The following is a 13,733-nucleotide window of genomic DNA, read 5'->3' on the forward strand; positions in this document are numbered from 1 at the left end:
ATTATATTCAATGCATGAATTTCAGGTGACAGGATAGGTAGCAATGGTGGATTGAGTAAACTCTTTGTAGACTCATCTAAATTATTTGCGTAAAGAGAAAGAGTTCAAATATTGTTCTGTGTAAGCCACTTTCCCCATCCATTATTGCAGTAGACTTCAACATTTTCAGACACAGACTAAAAAGGTAAAGGGACCTCTGACTATTAGGTCCAGTCATGACCGACTCTGGGGTTGCGGCGCTCATCTTGCTTTATTGGCCGAGGGAGCCGGTGTACAGCTTCCGGATCATGTGGCCAGCATGACTAAGCCACTTCTGGCGAACCAGAGCAGTGTACGGAAACGCCGTTTACCTTCCCGCCGGAGCAGTACCTATTTATCTACTTGCACTTTGACGTGCTTTCGAATTGCTAGGTTGGTAGGAGCTGGGACCGAGCAAGGGAGCTCACCCCGTCGCGGGGATTCGAACCGCCAACCTTCTGATCGGCAAGTCCTAGGCTCTGTGGTTTAACCCACAGCGCCACCTGCGTACCAGACACAGACTGCCTTTAACCCAAACATGCATTTAGAGATCCATTTCTGGAAAGTGCTGCTGTTACCTTTTTCTTAAATTTATATCATGTCATTCCAAAGAATCCCACCTTGTACCACCTTAGATCAGGCCACAACCGGGTAGTGAGTCCCAATCCACCCTCTGGAGAAACTAGGTGTTCCCTTACCACCCCCTTTCGTATCTTGGACTGCAGCTTCCTTCTTACATCGTTTATTCTGTTATCTATCACCAGGTTGGGCACTGCTTTCCTTTTGGATAGAGACAGAGGCAAAGTAGATGTTGACCAATTCCTCCTTCTCTATGTGAGCCAAGAGTATTTATCTGTCTTCTCCATACATGGGACCGACCTCTTGCTTGTTCTTCCTCTTGCTTCAAACACGGCCAGAAAAAAACCTTTTTTATTTTTAAGTATTCCTGTCCTTTTCTTGTTGTGCATGATTTATTTTTTTTATCCCCAACTTTCCTCCAAGGAGCTCCAATGTGGTGTACATGATTCTTGTCTTCCCCATTTTATCCTCACAACAACCCTGCGAAGTAGGTTAAGGCTTGTCTTGTGAATGGTTTAATTCATTAGCTGACTGCGTCTTGCAGCATCCTGGAACGCCATGGGCTTAAGTGTGCTGATTCTGCCTTGAGATTGAGGCAACCCATTCAATTCCACCAAAGCAAGCCGTCCGGTAATGCAATACTCACTTTTAAAATTTAATTTTAGTCTGTATGAAAACAAGATTCGCTCCCTTCCCCCACTGGAAAATACGTCCCATGTTGCCACCAACCGCTGGCTTCCAAATTTCCTGAGCTTATCCCTCCGTCTTTGGTGCCAGGATTCACAAGGGAAGAGAGTCCCACCACACATTACTCACTAATTTCCTTTCACACCCACCACACATCTGCATTTGGGATAACAGGAAATTTTAATTAAGCTTTTAAAAACCCTCTAGCATGATGATTTCATTTCCAAAATAAATAAAAGCAAGATGGCATCTTCTCCTCTTGGGAAAAGAGAGAGCCCAGCAAGATTCTCCTCAAAGTACAGTTGGCGTTTCCCCTCCCCCCGCCTCCCACTCTGCACTCGAAACATCCCTTTCAGTTCTGCAGTGAGACTTATTGCTTATGAAATTGACAAGTGACAGCTCTGATTAAAGCCAGACACTGCATAAAGAGAGCGCTGCAAGGAAAACAGGGAGGCACCCTCGTGCTACTGAATGGTGCTCCACCTATTTGAACTTTGCCTCCTTTCGCCCCTGATGTTCCCTGCTTAAGAGGACCATGTTACCAACCTGTATAAGCACCATAGTGAGGAGGGCAAGTGTTCAATAAGCTTTGGTATGAACTGACTCTTGGCTGGGTTGATTTCATAGAGGCACATGCGGAAGGCCAGCTCTGGCTGGTGGAATGAGTAAGAGCTAAGCAAGGGTGGCAATGGAATCGAATAACCCCGCTGGTGCGCGCACACACAATTAGCTTTCTTGTCATGCTGTTTTTCATGTACCCATCCGTGAAACCACATATGAAAAAGATCCAATGGGATTTAAAATGAATAAAGTCCATATAAGATGCTGTAGTCAAATATGCCATCTAACTTTGATTGACCTGCCTTTATTAGGCAATTTCTGAAAGGCAGGAATGACTAGTTGGGTTGTTTTTTTTTTGCTCTTTTTGCAAGCCCTCTGGCAGCAGAGGGGGAACACCAGGACAAAAGATGGGATGCCCACTCCTGTTATGCACGCGCAAGCTACACATCTAATGCACATCACAGAGAGAGAGCCAGATTGACAGAGAGAAACACACACACAAATCCAGGGGCATATGCAGTCTGTTAAACACATACCACAAACGCACATGCAGATAACACACATACAGGGAGGCAGGCAGACACACAGGCCAAACATCACCTCCCTCCTACCACTCATCAGATGTTTGATCAGCCCGTTTGGCCAGAATAAAAGCTAATATGCATGCACACCACTTTCCCCATCCTTGTGCTTTACAGATGTTTTAGACTACAATTCCCATCATTCCCAGCAGTTGTCCATATTGGCCGGCACTGATGGGAGGTAGAGGCCAACAGCATCTGAGAGGCAGCAAGTTAGGGAAGGCTGGTGTACACGATTGGTGTTATATTCAAACATGTGTTCTTAAAGCCCGATTACCGCTTGGTTTATGAAAAAGCAGCTTTCAAAGAGGACAAGTTAGGCCACATCTAGTTTATTGAACATTGATTCTTGATTTGGTTGCAGGAAGGCTATTCGGCGTGGTGCCAAGCAATTGTTATCGCATACTTCCCAGCACTTTTTCTGGTCACTTCCCGTAACTCAAAAAGTTTGATGCAGGGGGAAGAAAGCAGGTTTGTTGCACAAGGGCCCCAAATACACTTTCATTGCACAACCTGAATTGTGGTGGAGAAGAGTGCTCTGAGGTGACTTGTGTGCCTGTGCAGTCTGCTGCTGCTGGTCAACTTCAAGGCCCCTGGTCTCCTTCCATGTTGTTTCCCTAAATGGGCGTTGGACCAGGGAACTGTTTCAAAGAGAGGACTACTCCAAAAATGAGTCCCTAACAACCCTTCCAATACAGGACTGTCTTACGGAAAGTAGGACACAAGGCCACCTTAACAGTCAGTCGTCACACACTGGAGACTGTAGGGAAACACAGCTATAGGTATGCTCAAGACCCAGTTCTTCCCTTTGTGGGAGAGAATTGTGGCCCATTGTAAATCTAAAATAATACGATAGCCTGGCACAGTTATTTCAGGTTATCCTCAATGAAAATGAGACCATATATTGGCCTTTGATTAAGAGGTCTTAATGAATTTGTTGACATTCATGTCCATCCCTCGAACGTGTGAATGGAAATATTTTGTGCAAAGTCCAAGCTGTGTTAGAGATGGTGGCTGCAATACACCCCCCCCCAACTGCACCTATTTTCTTCATTAAATAATACACATTTTTGCTCCATCTGAAGATTTGTCTCTTTTTTGCTCTTACTTTTCTAGCATCAAACACCATAAGTAGCATGATAATGTATCCCTGCAGGTGAAATTTCCCCCACTTAATCCATTTTCACAGCAGTCATCATTTTGGTTAGTTTATGATGGTGTAAAATGAGGCTTTGAGAGGGAAGGGGGACTTTGGTTTTTTTTGTTGTTGTTGTTTACTCTTGTAAAAAAATCAAGTTTTTGACAAAACAAAAAAGTTCACAATCCTACCCGGCAAACAAAGGAGTTATGGGCATTATGTGGCAACCTAATTTCCTTTGCAAATAATATGTCTGAATCATTTGGATACGTATGTTTTCAAAATGTGAGCAGGCACCCTCTGATTCCAGACATTTTGTGTGTTTTCAGCACCCTGTATACTGTGTAAATGTCGTTGGGACACAGAATGCTCACAACCTCATTACCGTTTCGACAGATGGCAAAATGTGTTCCTGGAGCCTGGATATGCTCTCAACTCCACAGGTGGGTTTGTTTTTACCTACACAAGAAGAAAGTGCTGGAGTTAAAGCTGATACCCACATCATCCCTAAAAGCCCAAACTTCACATCCTATACAAACTAAAACCTGTGGATGCACTTGAAAGAGTGCAGCTTATTTCCAGCAATAGGCTCCTCTAAGAGCCAAAGCCCATTTCCTCTGCCACAAATCATGTAATCACTGTAATGCGTTAATATGCAGGTCAATTTCAAGTGAAAATGAAATGATCCATTTTAAAGCACAGGTAATCATACGAGTCGCCTGTGGTGAATATCACACTTACTCTACTGCATTCTTTAACAAATATTGACTAGATAAAGGCAAGACTAGATTGTTGTGTGGCACTCAAGAAAAGTACAGCTTATTATCTGCATCCAGCGACTATGCTAAGCAAGGAGATCATCTCAAAAGTTTGACAAATATTTTTCTGCCCCTTTCGCTCCCCTGCTCTTGTGTTGCTGTAGTCATTGTTGGCTTTGGCACTAACTCTTACCTTTCTAGAAAACATTCTCCTCCAACCTGGTGCCCTGCAGATGTTTAGGACTGCACCTCCTATCCCAACTGGCTATGGCTAATGGAAGTTGTGGTCCACCTGACTGGAGAAGACTGGGAACAAAGAGCCATTGGCCCATTCAAAATCTAGAATAGTGATTCCCAAGCTGTGGCCTGTGGACCACCAGTGGTCCATGAACTTCCTTCAGGTGGTCCACAATGATCAGCTCTCTGTTGTCAATGAAAAATTTATTAAGAAAATAGTATTTTATTTCTGTAATATATTCAGAAACAACTCATTGGGGGAAATTCTATTTTGCTAGGAGAGCATGGAGCTGGTGTACAATAAATCCAAACCAGTGGCAGTTACTGGAATGGCTTTCCCAACTGGAGACGTCAATAACTTCGTAGTTGGAAGTGAAGAGGGCACTGTTTACACAGCTTGTCGTCATGGAAGGTATTTGTGTGTATGTGTGTGTGGTTGTTGTTTTTTACTAACTGCATTTAGCTCATAGTAGATATCTCTAGGTTGCCTAGGTTACAATAAGGGCCAAAACAGACATGATGAGGGAAGTGGCCATTGTGAATTTCATAGGAGAAGTGATTCTACCTTCTAGCCTTCTACTAGCTTTGTTTCCCTAATCAAAACTCCATACCTGAAGCACTATTAAGGGGGGCGGGGAAGGAATACAGATAGATCCTCAAGATTTGCAGCCTTTTCTGGTTTTGGATGTTTCCTAAGTGTACACCTCTCTCCTTATACAGTAAAGCGGGCATTGGTGAAATCTTTGAAGGCCACCAAGGTCCTGTGACAGGAATCAATTGCCACATGGCAGTGGGTCCGATTGACTTCTCCCATCTATTTGTGACATCATCATTTGACTGGACCGTCAAGCTGTGGACTACAAAGGTAAAAGATGGGGTTAGCAGTGCTGGTTTGGGTCTTCAACCTTAACTAATGAGTGGCTGGGGGTGGATTTCATCCTCTTTGGGGCTCTGGCCTAGACAGAGATGGAAACCACTCACTTCCTGCACATCAGATGAGTGGGGAGAGAGCGTCGGCTCCCATTCTCAACTGATGTACGTGGAGCAGGGGCCTGTGTGTGTGCCTGTATGTGTGTCCTGCACCCATGTGTGTCCTGTGTGTGTCCTGTATTTGTGTGTTTTGTGTGCATGCCTGTGAGAATGTGCATGTGGGGTGTAGGGTGGCCACACTCACTCTTGGCCATGCCCTCTACTAGCATTCATCTCTCTGAAGACTTGGCCAAGGGTGAATGCAGCCCAGAGGCCCCCAACATATTCCCGATATAAAAGAAAATGGCTCCTTAGATGGCTCATAGTTCTCAAGAATCAACCCTATACAAGGATGAGTATAGTATCTGCCCATCATATGCAATAATTAAGGCTAGCAGATGATAAAGGATCCCAATGGCCCAGTGTGACATCAACCAGATGGTCTCGGCATCATCCATCGTGCTGTGAAGAGAGGCTGAGAAATGCCGAAGGTCATTCACTGAAGCCAGGATTTGAATTCAGATTTTAACTGCATGTCCACACAAATCTGAATGAAAATGCAGCAGTGTCAAGAATTGCTTCAGATCTAAACTCTGCTTGATTCAGTGCCCGCTGCATTTCCCCCCCCCCCCATTGGCCTTTGCTTATTATAGCTGCGAAAAGCTTAGAGTGAACTCTGTTGAGCTTTTGGTACCTACTGAAAATGCACCCAGTTTTTGTGTGGGTGGGTTGCAAATTCCCAGTCCTTGAGAGGCTACTGTTTGTTTTGATATGCTTTGAATTACCTTGTTTTAATGTGTTTCTTAAGCTCTGCTTTTTGCTGCCATAGGATTTGCATGAAGGGATTATATATACACACCCACACACCATACTTTACTGTGCCTGCTAATATTGATGATAGAGCAGGGGAAAGGCCATTGATGTGTGTGTGTGTGTGTGTGTGTGTGTGTGTGTGTAAGTACAAATATGTGAAGGAGTGTGACAACTGCCTGGTGGAGACTGTTTGAAGCTGGCCTGAGGAACTTTACACAGGTTCTGACTTAAGCTGCTGTTCTCTGGGGAGCAGTGGATTTCTTCCTGTGCTCCTTTGTACATGGACCCATGTATTCCAGTTAACCCCAGTCTGATAAATAAGATTGAAACACACAAGCAAATATTAAGTGAAACAAAGAGGCTGTGGCAGGCTGTGGCTAATTTTCCCAGCAAGGGGAAGGCCTGCAGCAAATGTTGTGATGGTTGCCTGTTGCCCACCCCACATCTAAGGAGTCTTGAGTGTATCTCTGTGGGAAAACATGCAGCTAATTGTCGGATGTTTTGCTTGGTGTAATGCTAGGTAAAAATGGTCCTAGTCAGCTTCACGACCATTATGGGGAAGTGGTTTCCATGTGACTTGGTATATCTGGAAGGTTGGCGGGGGGTTTATAAGTTGCTGTGGTCAGATTATCTCCCTGCCTCTTACAGCATTCTTGACCACATCTACACAAAGTGTTTAAAGCACTAGATGGTTGGACAGTGTTCTCGAAACTACCAACATGAGTTTGACCAAACTCCAGGAGGCAGTGGAAGGCAGGAGTGCCTGGTGTGCTCTGGTCCATGGGGTCACGAAGAGTCAGACACAACTAAACAACAACAACAAAAATACTTTTCTAATAGTCATGGCTTCTCCCAAAGTATCATGGGAACTGGAGTTTGTTAAGGGCAGTGGGAGTTGTTAGGAGACCCCTACTCCTTTCGCAGAACTACAATTCCCAGAGTTCCCTGGGAGGACAAATTGATTGTTAAACCACTCAGCCAAACCTGATTTAAACTGCCTTCTTTCAAGAACCTCTAGGAATTTTATTTGTGAGGAATCCAATAATTTTCTGCTAGGACCCCATTCCTATATTGATGTTAATGAGGCATGAGATCACAGCACACCATGAAAGTAGAACCAGGATGCCGAAAAGTCAAGAGATATCCTGGTGGGATGAATCTGTTGAATCTTGTATCTATTTGGGTATTACTGCTTTGAACATGTAAATTGTTTTCTAAAGGCCACCTGCTCATTAAGCTATACTAGGGATTATTAACAAATGTTAATGTGCAGCAATGGTCGTGCTCCTTATCATGTTATCATGCAGAATTATATAATACCACATGAAGAAAAGCAGACTTGAGTCTCTTAGATTTTTTTATCAAAACACCCCATTATTCTGCCTTAAATAATCTTAGCTATGGCTTCAAAAGGAAAGTGTTGGCTTCTGAGAGTAGACTGTACAGGACTGAACAGGATTTCAGGTGCAACTCTCCCTGCTACTTTTGAGCCATTAACTTAAAAACATGTATGGCCTAAATAGCATGGTTGTATAGGAGAATATTCATGTTAGAGATGTCTTGGTAATTTTTCTTTGGGGACTCCCCATAAAATACCATTGAAAGAAACAACACCTTGTGGTTTGTTGTCAGCATGGTTCAGACAAACGAGGAGTTAGTATTCTGTTCAAATGCAGCCATGCCACTCTGTTATAGGCAGCCCCCCCTAAAATAACTCCATATATGCAATTGTACCAAAAGTATACATTTGCATGGATTGTTATATTGGCCTCAGCTTCTTACTTTTAAGGAATAATTTTTTGACTGACATTTTCACTGAAAATGAGTAACGAGAAACATTTTTGCACTTTCTAAAAAGGCCAGCCGAGAGTAAGGATGGAGAACAAGAAGCCAATATTAAGTGAAACAAGAGGCCCTCTCAAAAGAGAGGGGCCCAAAGGAGAGCAAACAAGGGAGAACAATTAATATTGTACTAAGTGACTGCAGGGGAAAGAAACAGATTAGAACCAAACTGCAGCTCATACTAAAGGCATCTTTGCAGTGGCTCCAATGTGGCTTTGCTGCCTAAAGTATCAGCTTCAGAAGAGGGATTTTCCTCAGGACTGCAGCAAGGGAGGAAGGGGTTGAATTCCCTATCCATGCCTGCTATGATTCTCATAATTATCACATACACACGTGCAACTTGCCTTTTTAAAAAAACCTTGCACATTAAATGCAAAGAATCATGTCATGTCATGTCTAGTTTGGGACTTGGATGGTGTCAGCTCACCCAGAAGCATATAATAGTCCAATAGTCCACTGGAGAGCCAGTGTGGTGTAGTGGTTAAGAGTGGTAGTCTCGTAATCTGGTGAACCGGGTTCGCATCTCCGCTCCTCCACATGCAGCTGCTGGGTAACCTTGGGCTAGTCACGCTACTCTGAAGTCTCTCAGCCCCACTCACCTCACAGAGTGTTTGTTGTGGGGGAGGAAGGGAAAGGAGAATGTTAGCCGCTTTGAGACTCATTAGGGTAGTGATAAAGTGGGATATCAAATCCAAACTCCTCCTCCTCCTCCTCCTCCTCCTCCTCCTCTTCTTCTTCTATGATTTCACATTTTTATTCTCCTTCCCTCTTTCGCTATAGATTGCCATAACTTTCCTCTCTATTTAATGCATGACATACTTTGTGTACGACCCCCCCACCCTCCTGTGTCTGCAATTTCTTTAAACTTTCTGGGGAGAAGAGGGAAGGCATGGACTCTTTTCTGTGCGGTTTCTCCTACATGGTCAGGTATGGTGGCATTGGTGGGAAGCTGTGCCTTTAATCTTTTTCTTTCCCCTCCAGCCAAATTCCTCTGCTTCCCCCTTGCACCACCTTATCCTCTTGCAGTCCTGCAGCGAGAGCACTGTGCTACATTCTTCTCATGTGTCCTTCCTCTTAATCTGTCTCATCTCCCTCCCCCATTTCTCAAGTCTGTCTGTTGTGTGGTCCGTAGGATCATTGGAAGCTGTCTTATACTGAGTCAGGTCATTGGCCCATTTAGCTCAGCATCGTCTACACTGGCTGGCAGCAGCTCTCAGGCAGGGATCTCTCCCAGCCCTACTTGGTGTGTTCAGTGTGGTGTAGTGGTTAAGAGTGGTAGTCTTGTAATCTGGGGAACCGGGTTCGCTTCCCCGCTCCTCCACATGCAGCTGTTGGGTGACCTTGGGCTAGTCACACTTCTCTGAAGTCTCTCAGCCCCACTCATCCTACAGAGTGTTTGTTGTGGGGGTGGAAGGGAAAGGAAGGTGTTAGCTGCTTTGAGACTCCTTAGGGTAGTGATAAAGCGGGATATCAAATCCAAACTCTTCTTCTTCTGGATTGATCCTGGGACCTTCTGCATGCAAGGCAATTGCTCTGCCACTGAACCATGACCTTTCCCTGAAATTTAACAATTGGGGGAATTGTTAAAATGAAAGCTCACTTGACATATAAACGGTGATTATCCTGAAACAGCTCAGGATCCTCTTGCTAAGCAATTGGAAGTTCCATCTGGTGGAGATTGCCAGAGATTTTCCTCTCCCATGAAAGCTTAGCTGCCCTGCTCTGGTCATTCATAAATATGCCCACACTCTCCATGCCCCTTTACAGAATGTCTAATGTGCCCATTTTGGCAGCATTAAGTAGTTTACGCTAGGGGCTTGTCCATACAGGAACAGAGTGTGGATTTACACCAGCTTGTCTCCCCATTAATGCTAGGGCAGCCACATAATTACCTCCCTGTTGTTATCTCAGACCTCCCCCCCCCCCCCCTTTTAAACGAAGTGTGTTTTTAATTCTTGGAAAGTCCAAATTTGGTGGGGGCATGCATTTAAAGTGGAAAAGGCCTGGGACAACTCTACGATGGGGTCCACATTTTTGTTCTGGTGTGTTCGAGTCCTGGGTCAATTTCTTTCTGTATTGTACCACAAAACAATACTGGCCATATAACAGAGGTGCAGATGTAATCATGCAATGCTCTTTAAAATGTAAGCGTGTTAAGTGATTTTAAAAATTATTTTATCAGTGTGGCCCTGCTGAATTAATGTTTATATTATATTAATATCATATATTAGTATCGTATCGTATGTTATTGTAAGGTCCCCCATCTCTGAGTACCAAGAGACAGCAGGGCTGCCTGTGCTTATCAGTTTCCTTGGAATGAAGGTCAATGGAGGCTGTGGTATCCTTAGGTTATGCGGTTCTATTTATACAACCTGACCATAGGATGGAGGTGCTCACTGCATTAAGACTCCAAATTTTATTGCCTCCCCCTTAGGTTTCCAGAAAAGTCCCAAGCCATGCTCTGGGTACAGTATAGGGCAAGACAAGCCTCTGTGTCTTCAGCTTCCAGCATCAGCCAAAACTCTATCTCACACCCCGCCCCCGCCCCTTGGCCCCCTGTTCTCCATCCTAGGATGGCATGGCGTCCAGCCAGGTAAGGTAGTAAAAGGTCCACCCATTTCTCTTTATGGCAACATGTCTTTGGACACATATGTGGCAGTCCAGCTGACTAGCTAAGGCAACCTGTCTGACTTAGTTCAGTGACCTCTTCTACTAGATTCTAAACCTTGCTGCATCAAGGATCACAAGCCTGGAAGGGACCAATGAATATCATCCAGACTGACCCCGCCCCCCTTTAAACCTATAACAATATTATTGTTGTGGTAAAGATTTTTCTATTGCTATAGAACAGAAGTTCTTATTTTGCTTGGCCAGACCTTCAACAGTGTCCTTAATAGAAAGCCATGGCATACGTTGTAGCATAAATAAATACCCTTTCAGTTAGCAAGGAAAAAACCTCTAAATGAAAATTAACAAACGTGGATAAAAGAGTTCACTCCCTCTGCACTCAAGTCACATTAAATTTCACTGTCTTCAGAGCAGGAAGCAGTTTATAGCATCGTATTTGCAAACACACCCAAGACTCATCTAGACTGTATCAGCCACATGAAGTAAGGAAGTAAGACAAAAGTGGCATAAAGAATTTTCTTCTGCCTTGGCTAGAGAAACCACATGGCCAGACCTCAGGGAGACTACTGGTATGAACGTGGGTGGCATGATCTGGTTTTTAAGTTATATACAATTTAGGAAACAAACTTATTCCCCCTTGCTGAGTGAACATTACAGAACTAGGGGATGAACAAGGCTTTCTTGTGGATCTCAAATGAATCTACCCTAAAAGCCCAGCCACTGAAACATTCCTTTCCCAGTCCCCTTATTTGTTTTATTGCATTTCAAATTGCAGTAGCAAAAAAGGCATTTCTTTACTTATCTAATTTAGTAGTTTCACTGTTTCAAAGTCCTTGCAGTTAGACTTGTGGTCCTACCTGGTCCGTACCAGCCCACAGGAGCCAATGTGGGTTTTAACCTAGGATGTGCAGCCTAGATGGCCGCTTCACTGCTTTGAGCACAGGGGATGCATTGAGCAGGGAAAGAGTTATCAGCCTTTTCTGGGATATAGGGAACTGATTATACCATTGATCCATCTAGTTCTGCATTCTCTCTACACCAACTGGCAGCAAGTCTCTAATGTAGAGTTTCCCAAACTTGGGTCTTCAGCTGTTTTTGGACTACAGTTCCCAATCACCCCTGACCACCAGTCCTGCTAGTTAGGCATGGTGGCAGTTGCAGTCCAAAAACAGCTGGGGACCCAAGTATGGGAAACTCTGGTGTAATGTTTCAGACAGGAAACCTTCTAGCCTGACTTGGAGTTGCACCTGGGACCTGCGGCTTACGAGGCATGTGCTGTATCATTGAACTATGATCATCTCGGGCATTTCCAGAAGGCCCACATGCATGGCACTGAACTCAGCCAGGAGCACGATAGGAGCTATTCTCTGTGCATCACCCTAATCCAATTTGTAAACTCACTCACTTAATCGCCTGTGCTGAGTAAGAATCCTCTCCAGGTGACCTAGTAAAGGTAAAGGGACCCCTGACCATTAGGTCCAGTCGTGACCGACTCTGAGGTTGCGGCGCTCATCTCGCTTTATTGGCTGAGGGAGCCGGCGTACAGCTTCTGGGTCATGTGGCCAGCATGACTAAGCCGCTTCTGGCGAACCAAAGCAGCGCACGGAAACACCGTTTACCTTCCCACCGGAGCTGTACCTATTTATCTATTTGCACTTTGTGCTTTCGAACTGCTAGGTTGGCAGGAGCAGGGACCGAGCAAAGGGAGCTCACCCCGTCGTGGGGATTCGAACCGCCGACCTTCTGATCGGCAAGTCCTAGGCTCTGTGGTTTAACCCACAGTGCCACCTGCGTCCCACACCAGGTGACCTGACAGAGAAGCAAAAGCCGGTTCTCTCTTCATCCTTATAAGGCCACAAGTGTCTAACAGAAGAAATATAGTAAACATGTTTGAGGGTTAGTAATGGGGGGCGGGGGCAGGAGGACTAGATTTGCAAGGCTTCCCTACTTGGTAATCCTAAAACCAGATATATTCTGAAAATATGTCTACTTCTGAATATTTTGTGTCCTACAGATGAACAATTAAAAGCGTCCTAGTCATTACAGTAAACTACATGGTCTAGCAGTAGATCCGTCAGTAAGTAGCATTCTGGCTTACTCGGGGATCTGCCTGTCTGTTGTACGAGCTCAGCATTTTGAGTTTTGTCCAGAAGCAAAGCAATGAATGAATTTTCTTCAGAGCTCAATTTTGTTGTCAGAAAGCCAAACTGACTCAGAGGAATGGGTGGAGCTGCTTGTTCAGACAGGATTTTTACTTTTTGCCCTTTACCTCTGGAGCCAGAGGTCTGGCTCCCATCCAGCTGTATGAGGAGAAGATTATGGTCTTTCTCTAGGTAATTTGAAGGAGCAAAACCAAAGTGAAGTCAGGTGATCAAAAGCCGGCACTGAGTTTTTCCACAATGTTTCTCTTGATTTTGCTTATCTATTCCACTGTAACCACACGGTCCTGTCCCCCCTTCTTTTTAAAGACTTCATGAGCAGTTTCTTGTATGCACAAAATTGCAGATCTGTTCATGTAGGATGAACTATCAGTGGCTCTCAACTCTGAGGTTTTGCGGACCTCTCAAAAATTGCCGGGAACCACTTAATAAACTTTATTTCTTCTACTGTGACAATACCATCAGAACCAGCACAGCATTATAAAAATCACAGGTCGGGCTACTGGCATGGATCCCTTTAACTGGGAAAAATATATATCACGAAACTCATAGGTCCTAGTCTATGGCCTTGATAGTCTCTTCAATAAATATGGCCCTAGTCAAAACACCCTCAGTCTCCATTACAAGAAAAGAAATAAATGCAAGGCCAGCTACAGCATAGCTGTCAACTTTTCCCTTTTCTTGTGAGGAATCCTATTCAGAATAAGGGAATTTCCCTTTTTAAAAAAAGGGAAGCAGTGACAGCTATGAGCTACAGAAGTTC

The 13,733-nt window shown here is 44.4% G+C and overlaps 1 protein-coding gene across 8 annotated transcripts in view; it reads left to right on the forward strand.

The window, feature by feature from the left end:
- DYNC1I1 (dynein cytoplasmic 1 intermediate chain 1) overlaps positions 1-13,733 on the forward strand; it is a 237,002-nt gene that overhangs the window by 173,985 nt on the left and 49,284 nt on the right. For all 8 annotated transcript variants that reach the window (XM_077936958.1, XM_077936956.1, XM_077936960.1 and 5 more), the window contains 3 exons: positions 3,894-4,007; positions 4,838-4,971; positions 5,280-5,424. In XM_077936958.1, coding sequence (XP_077793084.1) covers positions 3,894-4,007; positions 4,838-4,971; positions 5,280-5,424 — 393 coding nt within the window. The remainder of the gene's footprint in view (positions 1-3,893; positions 4,008-4,837; positions 4,972-5,279; positions 5,425-13,733) is intronic.

The sequence above is a fragment of the Podarcis muralis genome, chromosome 12, assembly GCF_964188315.1.
Source record: "Podarcis muralis chromosome 12, rPodMur119.hap1.1, whole genome shotgun sequence".
In the NCBI taxonomy this organism is placed as follows: domain Eukaryota; kingdom Metazoa; phylum Chordata; class Lepidosauria; order Squamata; family Lacertidae; genus Podarcis; species Podarcis muralis.